This window comes from Perca flavescens, chromosome 12 (genome assembly GCF_004354835.1).
Source record: "Perca flavescens isolate YP-PL-M2 chromosome 12, PFLA_1.0, whole genome shotgun sequence".
In the NCBI taxonomy this organism is placed as follows: domain Eukaryota; kingdom Metazoa; phylum Chordata; class Actinopteri; order Perciformes; family Percidae; genus Perca; species Perca flavescens.
In genome coordinates, this window is record NC_041342.1 from 27,101,712 (window position 1) to 27,120,304 (window position 18,593).

The window sequence follows — 18,593 nt, forward strand, 5'->3', positions numbered from 1 at the left end:
AAAAAGGGTGTCTTACTGTGTTACATTCCCCATTTGAAAAACAAATGTACTTCCTCTACTTATTCTGAAATTATTTAGATAATTTATTGATTCATTATTTGTCATTTTGCATGTTATGCAAATTACCATTTTAACTAAAAAGTCACAGCGGCTCCATGCGTATGCTCAAAATAAAAACCTACAGTAGAAATCTGTTAACCCAATGCATTGAGCATAAATAACGGATCAGGGGATTACCAAATGTATTATATAGATAATTCACTAAAACCCCAAAATGTCAAGCTGCTGGTAGTGATCGAGGAAAAGTCAGGGGAAAGTGAAAGTGGGCTTTATCATCTGGGGACCATTAATGTCTGTACAAAATTTCATGGCAATCTATTCAATAGCTGGTGGACTGACCGATCGACATGACGACATTTCCGTGCCTTGAGCGGCTCCACTCTTGTAGACAGTAAAACTAAATAAATGAAAATCCCCCAAAAGCAAGCCTATAGATGACTTTCTAGCAGGAGATTTTGCTATATAGAAGCTCAACTGCAGCCAGCTGCACAGATAAATTACCCTTATCTTTTAATAAACTCAAGCATTACACTATGTATTCTGTTTGGATCATTTTGGACCAGGTCAACAGGCAAGGCACTTTGTCTGAACTGCCAACAAATAAAACTACTTCAGATCATTTACCAGACACTGCAGTCCTGTCTACAGCCTTGAACCTGCAAAATGATTTTGCACATTGTAGTGAAGGATAAAATTAAGCTAAGCGTTAGCTCATACAGGACACGGAAGTCATACGCCCCAATTGAATTATCATTCCTATCAGACTCACACCAATCACAGCCATTCTCACATCAAGGCGGCCCTTTTAAATGTCACTCCCTCCTCACTGATCCCTGCTACACTTACGCTACATTTTGCCTCCACAACCCCAGCCTCCACCTTCCTAGTTCAGAGTCCTAACATGACTCAAAGTTTAAAATGGTTTTCAATGTTTTTGAGCTTTTGGCTCACTCTTTTTTTTACCCTGGGGGGATTATGCATGGTGCTCCCTGTTTCAGCTTAGCATGCTGCTTGGCCATCAGCGCCAAGCATAACTGTATTTCCATTCATTGCAATAAATGGTTAAATCTATGACGACAGTGTTCCTGACTGAAGTAAGTAGTCTTAACACAAATGCAAGGCTGGATGTTCTTTGTTGTGCATCAAACATAATTTATATTTGTTCTTACCTCTGTAAGGGCTGTTGACATTTTACCCTCCGGTGAACAAGATTTTTTTTAAAGATTTTCTGACAGTTACCAGTTGGAAAATAAAAACAGAAAGCTTCTTAGCATTGTACATGTTGTTGTATGCCAATGACAACACTATTGCTATGTCCAAATTCAAGGGTAATTCACTTTGATGAATGTAGCCTATGAAGATGTAGCCTTCAGGGGACAGACAGCTAGCGCTGCTACTCTTCTGCAGGGAACAAATAATGTTGTGTTCTGATCAAGCAGCAAGGTCGAAAGATTTACCAACAGCAATTTTTCCTTAAATGGCCAACAAAATGGTAACTATAAAAGCAAGATCCAGCAAGCTTCACAGTACTCGTGGACAATAAAAGCTGACCAATGACCACCTAAACTAAATACAACTGGTACATGGGATTTGGTCCCATATTCCCAAACTTCACTTGAATGGATAATGGGATACCGACAGTCACAAGCAGTAGTGGTATCTAAAGGCACAGCCATTGGCCACATTTGAATGAGACTTTGGAATAGGACAGTCTGTTTGAATATCTTCAGTGATGAAAGGCAGACTTCAAATAGGCGGCCCACAGATCATGTAAGAGTGTGTCCCCTAGACTGAGTGGGCCCAGTGAGAGTACAGACTCAGGTGAAGAAATGAATCAAGCTAAAGAACTCAGAGGCAAAAATGTCAGAGCAACAAACATGGATATTAAAACAAAATCAGTATTAGAAAACTGTCACATCCAGCCTGTATCGAAACACCATTTATAAAACTGAGTTTTGTGTAGTCTATAGGCAGATAAAACACAAACCGTGATTTTTCACTTTAATAAGTTAAGTGCCTCAAATCCTTCTTAACAAGTCCATATTCATCATTTAAGAGCATTTATAATTATTTTTAATAAAACTATCCCTTAATGTAGCTTAATGTTCAAACTTAAGTAAAGCTTTATCCATGATTCGGTAAACATGTTTCTGGTTTGTGGCTTTTGGGCCCATGATTGCTTTTTGTATCAGTGTAATCTACATTCTGTATCAGTTTGACTCCAAGTGCAATGAAATTATTGAAGATTTTAATTATTGATTATTCTACATTTCAGACATTCATGGTGCCCAGGGGATGAATCCTATTGATGTTGGTGAGCCTCCGACTTTTTCTCTAGCACCACTATGAGGTGGACATTTTTGTTTTCTAGTGAAATGTCTCAAAAGGCTATTGGTTGAATTGCCGACAAATTTGGTAAAGACATGCATAGTCCCCAGAGGATAAATCCCTACATGATCCCCTGACTTTCAAATACTGGTTTGATCAAATACCTACAAAACCAATTGCATTCCCACCAGCCTCAGCTGTACTTTGTGTTTAGTGCTAATTAGGAAACATTAGCATACTAACACGTAAAGGAGCAATGTATAGGATTTAGGGGGATATATTATCAGAATTTGAATATATTATTCATAATTATATTTTTCTTATAGTATATTCACCTGAAACTAAGTATCATTTTGTTTTGGTTAGCTTAGAATGAGCACTTCATATTTACATGGGTAAGGGGTATTCAGTTAGTTTTCACCTGCAACCTCACTGCTAGATTCTACTAAATGCTACACATTGGTCCTTTAACTAAGATAGTGAACATGGTAACGTTATACCTGCTGAACATCAGCATGTTAGCACTGTCACTGTATGTTAGCATGCCAAAATTAGCATTTAGCTCAAAGCACTGCTGTGTCTGAGTACATGCCCAGAAAACCACTAGCATGGCTGGAGACTCTTCAGCTGCCAGTATATGCTTATTCAGAACTGCTTGTGAGATGGTTGAAACACTTCTTCTCAGTACTATTTCTGTCACTTAATGTGTACAACAAAGTGCATTTGATACATTTTCTGTCAATGAATTCATAATTTTAGCACCAATGTAAACCTAACCTGGAGAGCATAGACTCTTAAAACACTGGTTGATGTCATGTTGTAGATGTCACTGACTTGCCCATACCCAACCCAACATTAAAGCCATTATGTACAGAAATATAACATGAGATTTTTATTTTTTCCCGTTGGCACAAGTTTTTGTTTGATGAAAAATGTGACAATTCTGCCTCTTTATTTCAGGATCTGTGAGAACATTTTCTTAATTCTGCAAATTTTTTGCACATTTTAGGTTATTATTTGTGATCGGTACTAAAAAACTGAGCAAAAACCCAGATGAACCTAACCAAACCACCTGTTATTGAGGAGATATTTCATTACAATGTTCAAGTTCACAACTTCAGGAAATAAAACTTTTAAGTGGCTCTCTAAATACCTGAAAAGAGCAAAGCTGTCAAGGACAGCTTTGAGGCTGCATGAGTTTCAGAGAGGAGAGGACATAAAAGAACTGTTGGTTACAATGTAATAGTACAAAACTGGAATAACTTAAGTGGTTCAAAGTGGAACAGCATGTATTCTCTCTGTAATGTACAAGAGAAGGTGTTTTTCGTTGGAAGTTAAGAGACAATGTCTCACAGATGTGAGTGCAAGCTGACCTATCACAGAGATCTGCAGCTGGAAATTACTGAAATAACATGTACAAAAGTAAAAAGGTTAACTACATAGGAAAAAAAGTACAATTAGTGGTAAGTTACATGCTTTACATGATAGCACACACAAGAAGAAATAAATCCGTAAAATAAAAAATTAAAAGTTCTGGCAGCTCATTACCCGTACTTTGTCCCATAATTAAAACAAGGAAATTATGTGTGTAGCTACAGTAAAAATACAGAACATTTTGTTAGGCCTACATAAAATTCTACATACAACTGTGAATCTCGTACTATGTACAATTTCTGTTAAAATATAAAGTCGTATAACTGTTAATACGCAGATATTTCTTACAGTGCAGGGCTCAACGGTTGAACGTGGTGGTGCTTACATGTAGTTGTCGACTACTGCCTTTAACATTTCTACCAGAATGACACTTGAAATATAAGGTTGTGTGCCTGCCTGGCTTACAGAGAATAAAAGTGCCTTCTGAGGAATTAAGACTAAATCTAACACAGCAGGTATTCGCCAGCCTTCCCTATTAAATCCGAGCCAAAAGTTGCTGCACTCACCGCTTCTAGGAAAACAAGGCAGGCCCCTCTAAGTATTTACTGCATGATGTTCAGCCGCACAAGTACCTCTTATAAAGTAAAAAATGATTATGTCTAGTGCTCCAAATGTCTATAAATATGGAAGGGTGCTAGAGTCGAGTAAGAGAGGGTAATGACACCAGAATGACAATCAATCCCGATATAGTAAGTGGACACGTGATCAAAACAATTAAAAACAGTATAGGGATGTCACAGCAACATAAACAATAACAGCACTGATATCAAGAATAGTATATAGTATACCATCTGAGTTACGTTTAGTAACCTTTATTCATGTCATTCTAGTGAATTATCTGCAGTGTTTCCCACATAATTACTTAGATTCTATTTGTGGTGGTAGCTGACCGGTTAGCGAGCAAGCAAGCTAACATTATCAGCTAAAACCACAATATCACAATATATTCTACATTTCAGTGTCCCCTTTTGGAAGTTTTCAGCACTGGGGGGAAAGGGGTTTGTTGTAACGTAGTTTCGCATTGCCAAATCTATCATTTAGGCAGCCCTTTTATGCAAAAAGTGTGCACTTTTTAGTCAAACACGCTTACTTTCTAGTAGCAATAGACAACCATCACAGATGTCATGAATAACATTTGTTCAAGTCAAGATGTCCGCAGTGAAAAAGGTCTATACTGGGTGTGGTCTAGACCTGAAAAGTGAAAAGTTTCAAAAGATAACTTCTGTTGTGGTTATGCGCTATAAACATTTACTTGACTATTCGGCAATTTAACTCATTGTTTCGCAGAATATGGTCTGTAATATACATGGACATATTCCACAGGACCAGGTCCTCTAGCCAGCCGTGAGCAAATGTGTCGAGCCAGGCAGGCAAGCACAAACAGGAAGGCCAAAGTGCAGCCCGATACTTTACAAAATAAAACAAATTTCAAAATAAAACACGCAGGTTTATGGTGATTTTGACTTCTCAGCTGCTTCTACAGCAAGACACGCGATCAGGCACATGGAGAAAGAGACCGACGGACAAACAGTTTGACACACGGGTTGGTGCAGCCCCTACGCTCCTGAATGCAGCTGGTTTAAACTGACAGATTGGATAACATGGGCGCCAAAATTAAAATAGCTCGGCTTTACCGCGCTTCCATGTTTTCGCTGTTACGTTGCCTGAGAATATCATAAACTCAAAAGCAAATAAACGTCTATAAATCTATTTAGAAATAATAATAAAAAATTTGCCTCAGAACTTGCCTGACAATCATCCTGTTTTAACTTTTCTTTATTAACAAAGTAATCTAGTGATAGTACATTTATAGTTACATTGCAAACTGCTAATAGCTAATTCAGCATATTTTAATGGTACAAAAATGCCAACTGTAAACAGATAAGGGGCTCAAAAGAGAATGTAAGTACCTACATGTAGCTGACATTACAACTGCCGACATTGCAGCCCATTTGATGAGCTTTTACGGGGTCTTGCTCTACTGATGGCTTTCATTTATTCTGTCATTCCCAACTAGGCCCATTTGTTGGTTTAGCATGTTTCCATCTATCACATTAGCAAAAACATTTTTTACGTAATTTTCACAACGATTTCGCACTTAGCTGTGGAAAAAACAAACAGTAACCAGCTCTTAACGTGGACAAAAAAATCAGAGATCCACTTTAAAATACAAGGACGGGATTAAAAATTCCAGGAGGACCAGTGAGTTCACAGAAAAGCTGTAGTAATTGTGGCTGTAATTATCACCGGGCCGGGGGGTGAATTATTACCCAAATATTAAAATCACTGACCAGCACAGGAATGTTAAAATCACCCTGTCGAAATGGGGCTTACGTTAGAATAGGCAACCTTTGTTATGTATGCAGAAGTACGATAACTCTAACATAACATTAACCTTATCCACTTATTTAGACATTATTATCATCATTATATTGCATGGTCCACAACTAATTAGGAATAAATTATATACCTGCTGAGCAATAATAATCATGAAATACTTATGGGGGCCTGCAGGCCTAGGGGCTGCTCCTTTCACTCACTCTGACATTGCTTTCTCCCATTTGGCAACTTTGGTACTTTTAGTTGCTTTAGAGGTAACACTGGAGTCCATTAAATGTGCTGACATATGGAGTGAAGATAGGCACTTGGGCATCTTCAGCAAAAAGGTAGAGAGTCATTACCTTACCCACCTCCTCCTCACACATACACAGAGGTTGTCCACTGAGGGCAACAATAGCTCTGTCTGTGCATATTTTATAACAAAGATGAAAATAGTTGTCTGGAAACACCAACAAGAGCGACTTAAAACTGCATGGAGCAGATCTAATTGCCTGCTTAGACAGCCTCATTCCTATGCAGCTGGCTATGGAGAATACCAACCTGTACCTCGAAGCAATGCAATTTCAAGTGAATGTGTGCGTGCATGCGTGTTTTGGTTGGTTAGGAAGCAAATCCTTCTATTTTCATAAACCAAGCTGATACAACTGATACAACAATAATGACTGGGCAGGAATTCTTCTCTTACATCTCTTATGTATCATATTTTGCATTCTTCCAGTCAAAATAAAGAAAATGTAACTGAATTAATTAGTTTACCAGCGGTGGCGGACTTGTTGGACCGTGCAAACACAGCGTCCCTCTTTCATTCTTTCAATCAGCTTCTTGCAAAGGTCGGCGTAGCAATATGCGCATATCCAAAAACCTGTTGATATCCAAGTCTTTGGTAATGTTTAAAAGTAGCTGTGTTCCTCCTTCTTATCGGGTCTGCAGCCTTGCAAACTGTTGGCTGGTTGGTTTGTGTACAGCAACCATAGCAACGCACAGAGCTGACCATAAGCAGTAAACAGGCAAGAGGCTAAAACCCCCGATTGAGACGCATATTCCGAATGCGCTGTATACACGTCCAAAGAATGCTTCTTAAACCTGAATAATACCGGAATATCCCACATGTTTTAATCGGAAAATGCTATATTCGGAAAAAGGCCTTATTTGGAAAATCCAACCGGAATATGCTGTTTACATGACCTCATATTCCGAATATTGTTGTTTTCGGAATAATAGTGGAATATTGGCGTGCATGTAAACATACTTAGTGTCACAGATAAAAAATTTGCAAAGGGATTTACATTTGTTACAGCATATGGCACCCTCTGTCCTAAGACCTTACCTTCGGATAAGGAAACAACCCCTGTAATGGTGAAAAAAGGGAAGAAACCCCGGGAAGAGCAACTGAGGATGGATCCCTCCCCCTGGACAAAGAGACATGCAAGTGATGTCCATACCCATCGCTAACCATTAACCGCGTCAGTGGGTTGGCTGGTTTGGAGAGAACACAGCAGACCAAGGGTTTGTCCCAACTCTCACAGGTGGAGTCAAAAAAAAAAAGACGGAGACACAGAAGAAGGACTACTTGAGGAACATAACAAGAATCTAGACACTGTGGATTGCTCTGTAAACACAGACATATTTCAAGTTACTGCTGGACTGCAAAACACAGGATCTTTAGCATTATGTGGTTGAAGTGTTGTGTACTAGGCCTACAAAGATCTCTGAATACTTTGTGGTAACAATGTCGTGCTTTTCCATGATAATCCATTGAATTGATATGGATTTCTTTTAACTTAGACTAGTGTTCTCAGACCGTGTCAGGGTGTCCAGGTTGAATAAAAAACTGATCTACAAGGCTTATTTGTAGTACAGTGTCTTTCCCACCCTTTTATGATACATATGACTCTTATGGCAATTACTCCTGACTGTTTTTTGATCTGACACCTTGATCTGGTTAGGTTTAAGAAACTGAAACTACAGTCATTATTCAAAGAAACCAATGTTGACTGTCGGTATATGACAGGATGTTAGCAGCAGGTGGATGCTTTGGATGCCCAATCATCCATCCTGACCCCCACATCACTATAACAAAAAACTACTTTTGTCTTTGCTTTGAAGAGACAACAGTCATTATGCACAGGACCACAAGAGGTCCTTGTCAGGAAAACATACAACACACACTGGAGCTTGTTTTCATATTTGAAATTAATTCTATGAGGCAGAATTTTACAGTATGGAAAGTGATCCTGGCAGGGTAAGCAGCAGAATTACGTCATTCACATTCTAAAGTAATCACTAGGTATGTGTACTGCAAATATTTGACTGACCAGTGCAGCACGTTGCCAGATGACGCTGCCAGACGGCCCTTCATTTTTTTTGTTTTTTTTTTGTGCAAGAACCCCTGCTGTGCCAACACTGCGATCTCATTAAAAGGTTTTTTTTTGGACGCAGCACAAATTACACCTTTTGACTGTTTCATTACTTTGGAATAAAGCCTCACAGACTAGCTGGGAAGGTTAACGTTGCTGTGTTGTTTGCAGTTCACTGAAACCATGTTACAGAATTTCTCTGAAGTTTTTAATATTCCAACACCGCCATTTGGAGCTGGCACTGGTGCCTTGTGCAGCTTTCTGTTGGGTGTTTGGGGCATTCACTCTTTGTTTTCACCCTCTATTATTGATAAAAAGGAGTTTGCTTGAATGTTGTTTTCCTCCTCTCTGTTTCTATGATTTGAGCTCTCATAGGTGGAAAGCCACGGTGGCTGCAGGTGTGCACCAAAGAAAAAAAAAGAAGATTTCTCTGAATCAAAAAGCCCAAAAGTCCCAAGAGCCATGTTGGGTTTCCACCAGTCAAGAATGAAATGTAATTAAAATGGATGAGTGTTCAAACAAATAGATGGGAGGTGGTTGTGACACACAGATGAATACCTGGCTTGTGCTCTGGTGTTGTAGTTCTACAATTACAATACTTCCTGACAGTTTGAGGAGACCTCTGGATTGGACTGTGCACTAGGTACTCTGAACTGAACTTTTTTTTTTCAAAATAAAGTTTATTTGCGGAATTTCTCCACAGTGCCTAACACCGTAGAATTGTTTTTTCTTAGGCTGAGAATAAACATATGTGCAGCCAAGTGTGAAAGAAAGTGATTTATGATCTGAGGTCAACTGAAAACTTCCAAAATGACATTTTGAAAATGTAGCTGCTTTCTTTTTCTTTTCTTTTTTCTGTGTTTATCATAATAGGATAATGTCTCTCCATTCCATGAACTTGTAACCTCTCTCTCTTCATTTTCTGTATTCTTCAATCTCCTTTCTTATAGTACAACTCCTACACTATCACAGCCTAGGCAGGCAGAGGTGAACACGAGCGAAAAACTGGTGATGCCCGTGGTGAGTGCAAATGAATCACTCACAAAAAGTACTTTGGATTGTGAACGGGAATGGGAATATGGAAAAATAAAGTTGCATTTGTTAGTAGAGAAATACCACAATAAACATAGAGATGTATATGTTTGAGGGGTCACATTCACACTAAATATTTTTGTCGGTTCATTGTTCAAAGGGCATTCATCTCTCAGGATAACATGGATTCTATCACTGGGTTCATCCTCAGTGTCCTGCCAAGACATTACGTATCCTGAGTTTTATTAACAAAGCCTTCTATTATTTTTTTTTTTACTATATTATTGATAACTTTTGTCTAATGAATTGAAAATGTCTCAGGGTCCTTGGGACTTTTCCAAAGGGCATTCATGATGTTGTCAAACCTGTGTGGTGGCATTCAGTGACTCACCATGATTTCTTACCTTCTATGGAGCAGTGAGAGATAAACCTTTTGTAGATGTGTGCAGCTGGGCATTGATCGCAATGCTCCTGCCATTTCAAACACCCCATATCGCCACTCCATGCCTCATTTTCACTGAAATATTTTCACACTAGCAACAATTCACTTTTGAGCGTGCCATGGCCTTTGAGGAGATTTTCGATGATGCTGGGCAGATAAATAACTAGGATTTAGACGTAACGGTTTACATGAGGCAGCAGCCTATGCACCTAAAAGTCAAACTTAGAATGAATACAGTATATATCTCCATGTCTCCATAGTGTATCTCTCTATCAATCAGTACAGCTGTCTACAAAGGCTGCATAACGGCAGCTGTATGGATTAAAAATATGTATTATTTTAGGCTTGACATCTATTTTCTTCTGTTCTACTTGCTCAACTACAGGGGTTGCGTGGTGTGCTCTGAGCGCTGCCAAAACGCTTGTGACCTACAATCAATATAGGGCCGAAGTGCGTCCCTGTGTAGACACAGACGTATCACTGAATATGCTGCTCGTCCAATGCGCTGCTTACAATATGCCTACCGGTACATATTTTTTATATTGCCAGAAACCGTTTTATCGTCTTTTGAAAAACATAATTATAGTTGATTCCATTACAGAAAATGTGGGGAGAATTGGAATTTCAGTTTAACTTTAAGGTCTGTTAGGTGTATTCTATTCTTGCTTTGCCAGACCTTCCTCCACAGCGATGCGGATGAGGGTCTGGCTAGTCCACACAGCATTCTGGGATGGACCTCTGCAAAATAACCTCGGGAAGGAACTTGTTTTGGTGGAACATGGTGTACGTTCAAAAGTTGTTTAAGTCGTGCAACAGAAAACTCTGATTGGACAGATAGTCTAGCTAGCTGTCTGGATTTACCCTGCAGAGATCTGAGGAGCAGGTAATCATAGTCCTCAGAAATCGAACAGAGTTTAAAATTACAACACAAAGAAAGCAGAAGGTGACGGGCAAAAAGAGTGACATCTGGCGGAATTTCCAGCGGTCAGGAGCAGAACGTTGCCAGAAGTGGAACGTTGTGGATATAGACTATGCAACCAGTGATATAAGAGTCTGTTGACAGTCCACAACAGTAACAGTAACGGTAACAGTGGGTTGCTCCATCATTTCATGCTCTCAGAAATCCACCCGAGTTTAAATTTACAACACAAAGAAAGTGGAAGGTAAAGAAGGACATCCGGCGGAATTTCCGGTGGCAACGGAGCAATCCCAGAAGTGGAACGTTGTGGATATACTGTAGACTAGGTGTATTCTAAATTACGTCACTGTTGGCATGAGAAACAAAACATTTTTGGAAAGTCTTGACCTATTTTTTTGTTCTTTTTTGATTCTGATGGAATGTGAATGTCTTTCATGAAAGAAAATTGTTTCAAAATGGAGCACTGAATTATGAATGTGTTGGTAAAACATGAAATCCAGGAGAACTACCGGTTTGTTAAACCATATTTTCCTATGTTTTTGTGTCTAAATGACTGATGATTGTAGCTTGTTTTGCCGCTGTCGACTGTGACGTTCTTGCTTAATACTGGACCAATTTCAAAGATTGTTGTTCCCATCAGTCACTTAGACACGAAAACATAGGAAAATAGGGTCCAGGTTGAAAAAAGCGGTAGTTACCCTTTAAGTCACCAGGCTTTTACCTGACAGCCACAGTGTAAAAATACAACAATGTTCATCTGTGCTCCTGGTAGGCGGGTAGACCCATGGAGCGATGGTGTTAAATGTGATCCATTTTCTTCTATTCTCTGTCAGAGGGTAAATCTACGGAAGAGAGTGACTCACCGCGGGTGTTGCTGGAGAGACGTTTGCGTTGGCTGGTGGAGGTGTTGTGTGGAAGCAGGGTGTTCTGCTGGTGGTTGCTGTCGATTGGACTCGTGGCGATGATGTTGTCCTTGTATTTGTTCATTAGGGCCAGCTTAGTGTTGTCACTCACTGTGGAGAAGTGGAATATTATTACAAACACAGGGAAATACAGTAAAAGCTAGGAGAAGTAGAGGCACAAACTAAAAGCTTTCTCTCCGAAATGAGAAAGCAGCCACTTGGAAAAAGAACGTGTTGTCAATGTAGCGAGCATTAAGTATAGTAATGCTAAGAAAACACATCCAGCATGTTGTTTACTGTGTGTGTGTGTGTGTGTGTGTGTGGGGCGCGAGTGGGAAAAGCTGGCATGAAATTAAAAGTCATTAGGGGATTTACAGAATGCATTTAAGTCTCAGAGGATGAAATTATCTATGTTGGTAAATATTAGGAGATGAAGTTCCTGGGAAACAATTAAAACTATATTATACAACATGATTTCTCTAATAAAACGAACACTTTGGTCCGGACTGAAATATCTGTTAGATGGATGCTGATGAAATTGTCCCAATGGGATAATTTGTAATGTTTTGAGAAGGTTCCAACTTTAACTGTTTAACTCCTGTTTGCTCGGAATAAGGTATCATATCTTCTGTCACACAAAGAGTGACATGTTTAAGTATCACTGGAAAGATATAACTTTGTGTTTAGTGCTAATGTTAGCATGCTAACAAGGTAAAACTAAGATGGTGAACATGGTAAAGATCATACATTCTTAGAGCCAGTATTTTAGCACTATCATTTTAGCACCGTGATGTTAGCATTTAGCTAAAAACGGGGCTTGTTTGTCTGTGATTCCCCGACAAAAATGTATGTGCACAACCGTAGGAGAATGGAGTTTCAAAAAGTGGTACGATGAAAAAGAGGAATAACACTACCAACCTTGATAAAAACCTTAATAATTATTCAATCAGTAAATTTAAAGTCTTTATAATGTAGTTATATGTTCCTAAACACATACATAAATGCATAGTTCTCAACATTTAATTAAGCAATATCACACAAGAGTGAGTGGTGTTGCACACTAGCTTGTTACTTTGTGTAAACTAGGTCTACAAGTTATCACAGGCCAGCTACTTTGATTCCAATGTTTATGCAACCAGTAGTCTCGCTTTGCCAGACCTTCCTCCACAGCGCTGCAAAGGAGGGTCTGGCTAGTCCACATAGCATTCCGGGATGGTAGAAAAAGGTGCTCTGGTTTATTGGCATTTCTTTAAACCAATCACAACCGTCTTGGGAGGTGCTAAGCGCCGGACAGAGCCACGGTGCCGCCTGACACTGCGATAGCCTCGGGAAGGAACTTTTTTTTGGAGTAATGTGTACAGTTCAAACGTTTTAGTCGTGCAGTATAAAACTCCGATTGGACAGATAGTCGAGCTAGCTGTCTGGATTCCCCCTGCAGAGATCTGAGGAGCAGGTAATCATAGTCCTCAGAAATCGAACAGAGTTTAAAATTACAACACAAAGAAAGCAGAAGGTGACGGGCAAAAAGAGTGACATCTGGCGGAATTTCCAGCGGTCAGGAGCAGAACGTTGCCAGAAGTGGAACGTTGTGGATATAGACTATGCAACCAGTGATATAAGAGTCTGTTGACAGTCCACAACAGTAACAGTAACGGTAACAGTGGGTTGCTCCATCATTTCATGCTCTCCAGTCTGTCGATGTTTATATTATATATCGTTAGCGTTAGCTTCATTTTGAAGCAGCCGAGTGCTCGACTGGGCAGCTCACATACCCGCAGTCATATGAGCACTCCTGAAGGTTTGCATTGAAGTATTCAGGCTTCTTTCCTTCTCTCTCGTCCATTCAGAAATTAACTTAAATGTTATTTGCGGAAATATGTTACAAATATGTTACAAAGGTAACAGGTACAAAGTTTCTTACAATTCAAGATGCATATACATACATATACAGATACATGTATAGTCCCAGTGAAGTTATACTGTACATCGGCACTCATTTCGTTGTATAAATGAGAACTATAATGTAACAAGGCATGACATTATTTTGTTCACTTGTTTATTGACTATTCCATTATTCTAAGAAGAAAGGTCAGGACAGCCAAAAAAATATTTACAGAAATCTTTGTTATTTTAGTTTAAATTTCCAATGCCATTTTCTGAGTGACCTCTGCAGTTGTTTATATTGTTCAATATGCAGGCAGCATAGCCTGCAGCCTGCATTTTCTATTTCTCTAGTCCATCGCATTAACCATCTTAAATGCATAATGCACACAGGATTACTCAGCTTCCCCTCAACTCTGGGGTGGGGCTGTTTAGATTTTATAAGCACACCGTGTGAGAGCGCTGCCACCATAACCGATCTCTCGACGAATCCGAGCAGTAAATGTGCTGCTAATTGAAATTCAGGGGGTATACCTTCATCAAACCTGCTCCACTTCAAATATTAATTCTCTTGGGAGTGGTGCTCAACTCCGACGTCCACTGATTATGAAAAATAGATCTTCTAGAACAAATTCTTGTCAGGCACATAAGCCTTTTGATAATTCCAAGTGTGAGGAATTAACTCTTTGAAAGAATACCTGCAGTTTAATATTTATATCTGGTGTACTGCCTGCATTAGTCACACAACAAATGGTCTTACACCGGAGAAAAAAAAAAGTTCCTAAATTGTATTTGCTGTCCTTTTTACATTGACAAAGCGTTTGAAGCCTACGTGTTTGTACTACAATTGTCTACATTCATTCAGATGATTACTTTCCACCTATATGATAGAAATAACACACATTAAGGTATTTCATTAAAAATCCAATTACTTCTTTGTTTTCACGCTGATTATCGAAATTACTGCAACTCGGTTATTATATAACTATACTGGTCCCTGCTTAGAAAACAATTCGTATACTCCTATGCCATCCTCAATAATAGCAAATGTAACCACATACTGTCTTATTACTTTGTTTTTATTTAATGTAAAATGTATGGCTGTGTAGGAGGAAAATTAATAAATGAGGCTAATAAGATAAGCGAAAGCTTCTGCCACAGAATCTGGTTAGTTTGTCATTTAAAAATGATTAGAAAAGTTTCATAGGCAAAAAAGCAACTTTAATCCCCTGGTATCCCAACCTACTACATTAATTAAAACAAACTTTAGACTGAGAATGCATTATTTAGTAATCATTATTTTTTGGAGAGGCTTTTGATGCATTTTTCATGAGATAGTACAGATAGACAGGAAAGGGGGGGAAAGAAAGAGAGACTGCATGGACGGTCGTACGGACATGAGCTGACGTGGAAACGTGAAAAGGAAACATACGGGTCTTTTATACTCCGTGTGGTTTCTCATGGCAAACAAAATGTTGGATATAAGATAAGATAGGGACATTTGTTTTGGACTCTGTCCATTCCGCAGCTTTACAAAGACAACACAAAATACAGAAAATAAGCATCTCTCAACACATACTCTCATGCAACACAAACATGCTCCCATATACATTAGACATGTACCTATATAGTAAGCACATTAACTACTCCTTTCATTGGCATGTTTTAATTGAACAACCCTGCATTCTCCACACAATAAGATATTGCACAACTAAAATATTGCCCAACCCCTTAGCCTACGTATTGCTCAAATGACACAATGTACACAATGTACTGACATAATGCACAATCCAAATAGCCCATGTATTGTAGATGTACATGGCCAGGCAAAAACTCACCGCATGGGACCCCGTGAAGTGTGTCTCTGTCCATATTATCTGGCGAGGGCATTTTACATGTGCCATTTTTGTTATTGTTTGTATCCAGCCATCAGATGCCGCAGACAGAACGAGTGACGCTGCCCACTCCGTCGTCGCTAAACTATAGACTCAATACCCCTGATGCTCAAAACCCCAGTTTAGACTGGTCCTCTTTATTTTGTTCATTTATAAAGTTAATTCCCCTCAGTGGTCTTTAGTGTTTTTGAAGTGTTCTTGTAGTTGATTTAATAAAACCTACAATTGTTTCTCATATTGGCCTGGCTGTTTGTGCGTCAAGTCAACTTACCAGGTGTGAGGTCCATATTATTCTTGTCATTACAGCCCTGGAGGGAGTCCAGGGTACGGGTGACTTGGCTGGCAAACTCCTCGCCACCGTTCATACACTCCCGCTGCAGATGGTGACGCAGGTCTGTAATGTCATACTCATACCTGGGGATGAGGTAGAAATCAATAAGTGTTACATGATCTTGGCTTGTATCTAAATTAGAATAAATATCACAAGCTGCTAACATGCTTGATGATGCAGTCAAGATTTTAAAGTGTGGCATGCAATGTGGATGTACAGATAAGGGAAGGAGTTTTATAATATTAAACCTCAGAACTCAGTGCCGACTAGAAATAAGTGTGCTGTGTGCAGGTGGCATTATATGAGTTGCTTTCTAATTAGTGAAATTTAAAAAGATTCTGACCTCTTGTTGCCAGTTTAAAATGTGGAATAACAAACCCCATTCACATATTATTCATCTCTCACACACACACACATTATGTTGACTTTCAGCTACTGCATGTGCTTATTTTTAGGGTTTAAGCATTACAGATTATATTCATCCCCATCCAACCAAACCCTGCTTATACCCATCCAAAATCGGTGTCTCCCGGATGCTGAGGGTACCGCTGGAGTTCGGCCCCTGACCCCGAGAGTTCCTCAAGCTCTCCCGGGCCTGGCCTCCCATCAGCACGGAGGGGATGTAGTGGATCTCATTAGCCGCCTCAGCGCTGGCGCTCTTCTGGGGCTGAGGGATGCGACGGCGTTTACACCAGCGCCTGCGGGTGTAGAGGATCAGGACCAGGCACAGGACGGACAGCAGAAGGGCGATCATCCCGCCCTGAGGGGAGGAGGATGGCATTTGAGGCAGAGACAGAAAAGGAGGGGACAGGAGAAAAAAAAAAGCAGAGAGAGAGAGTCAAAGGGGAGAAAACATTCAGAGAATCTTGCCAAGTCGAATACGGATCAAAGTCAAAGCCTTAATGCCAACAGCACAACTTGAAAAAGGTTGCAGATGCAATTTAGTGAGTAACACCTACAGTGTTTTTAAATGACAGCAGCGCTCATGCTGCTGTGTGACCATTTCACCTTGAGTACAGGAAAGTTCAGAACATGGCTCTTGACTGATTTCCTAGTGGAATGTAAGCCATCATAAGCAGCTATAAACCGTATCCCCATTGAAAGTACTGAGGTCAAAGACTGTTAAAGGTATGGTTTACATATTTTTCTAACAAAGGGATAGTTTGACAACTTGGGAATAACATGTATTTACTTTTTCCTGAGAGTCAGATGAGAAGGTTGATACCACTCTCATGTCTGTATGGTAAATACTGGGTGTAGCTGGAGCCAGAAACCAATTAGACTAGCACTTAGACTGGAAACGGGAAAACGTTTGTGTTCAATCCTTCTTTAAAAAACTAAGTGTAAACAAGCTGTATTTATGGGGGGGTTATGTGCTGAAACATTTCTTGTCCAGGTGCAGTAACTGCCTGGAGTCTCTCCACCGTGGCGAGACTCGGCCACGTAGGTCTGTCTACACTGACATTTGACAATCCTTCGTTTTGTGGTATATGTATTCCGGGAATGACAAAGACAAGCTCACACAGATACGATGGGACTAAAATACTGATCGTAAAATCAGACAATGACGTATTTATGTCCCACAAGATGCCTTAACCTGTCGGCACATTCCCTGAATGGCAGTTTGTTTTGGCTGGCTCAGGATCAGTTGTCTCAGATGTAGGACATCAACATTTCTTTGAGCTCCATTAGTGACAATTATTTTCATTGCTTGCTCCAACCTCCGTGTCAGAAAGCGTGTTCTATCTGTTCGACCTATGACAACCGAAGACTATGACCTCCCTGGGGTGGAATTTCCAGAAACACCATGTTGTGGTAAGATCAGACAAGGGGGAGAAGGGGGAAAACTTAAGTGACATCAGGTTTCTCCTAGGTTACAGGTCAGGGGACGAAAAGATCTATTCGGCCAAACTCCAACACTAAACCTGTCCTGTGTTCAAGTATGAATTTATATCTCTAGATATCGAGGTTGCTTCATGATAAGGGAATATTTTGTTCCGGGACCATCTCTATTTGAAGGGGCATTAACACACACCTTAGCCTATTTCCCAGAGAGCGAGAGACTGAACCTGCAAAACAGCAAGATTTGGTCGAGCATCTGTGTTTGCAGTGCCTTTGTTATAGTGCCATCAATATCTTTGCATAACCCAAACTTGACAGCTTCAGCAGAAGATATATGCCACTTGGCACTACACTACACTGTGGTTAAATGGTACTGCTTAATCCTAATTCTCCTCAATCAAGAGTCCATTAAATGCTTCTCTATATTTTATCAAAGTCTCCCGAACCTGCTTCTGAGTTTTTCCATAACACCAATACCAATATCGGCTGCAGCATACCTGGCATATTTACCATAGTTTTTAATATTGTGATTTCATGGTATATTAGGCTACTTATTTCTTCCATTTTGACAAGTTTGAAAAATATAAAATTGTAAATGTCGTTAGTAAAACTATAGTTAGTGATAAAAGTTATGGCAACCTTGGTCTGTCTTTCCCACTTTGGGAAACAACTGTAAGGACAATTTTACACTTTATTACTATTTAGATGTTATGTTTGTTGTTTTGGTCATCGTCATCACTCATGATAACATAGTACTCATCAAAGTAATTAAACAGATCTTGGAACACAGAGTATTCCGTTGACTAGTAATGGTCAAATGAAGCTTCATG

At 39.6% G+C, this 18,593-nt stretch overlaps 1 protein-coding gene across 4 annotated transcripts in view; it reads right to left on the bottom strand.

Annotated features, from left to right (window-relative positions):
• astn1 (astrotactin 1) overlaps positions 1–18,593 on the bottom strand; it is a 435,006-nt gene that overhangs the window by 314,106 nt on the left and 102,307 nt on the right. For all 4 annotated transcript variants that reach the window (XM_028593761.1, XM_028593760.1, XM_028593759.1 and 1 more), the window contains exons 3-5: positions 16,431–16,681; positions 15,862–16,004; positions 11,776–11,925 (exon numbers count right to left, since the gene is read on the bottom strand). In XM_028593761.1, coding sequence (XP_028449562.1) covers positions 11,776–11,925; positions 15,862–16,004; positions 16,431–16,681 — 544 coding nt within the window. The remainder of the gene's footprint in view (positions 1–11,775; positions 11,926–15,861; positions 16,005–16,430; positions 16,682–18,593) is intronic.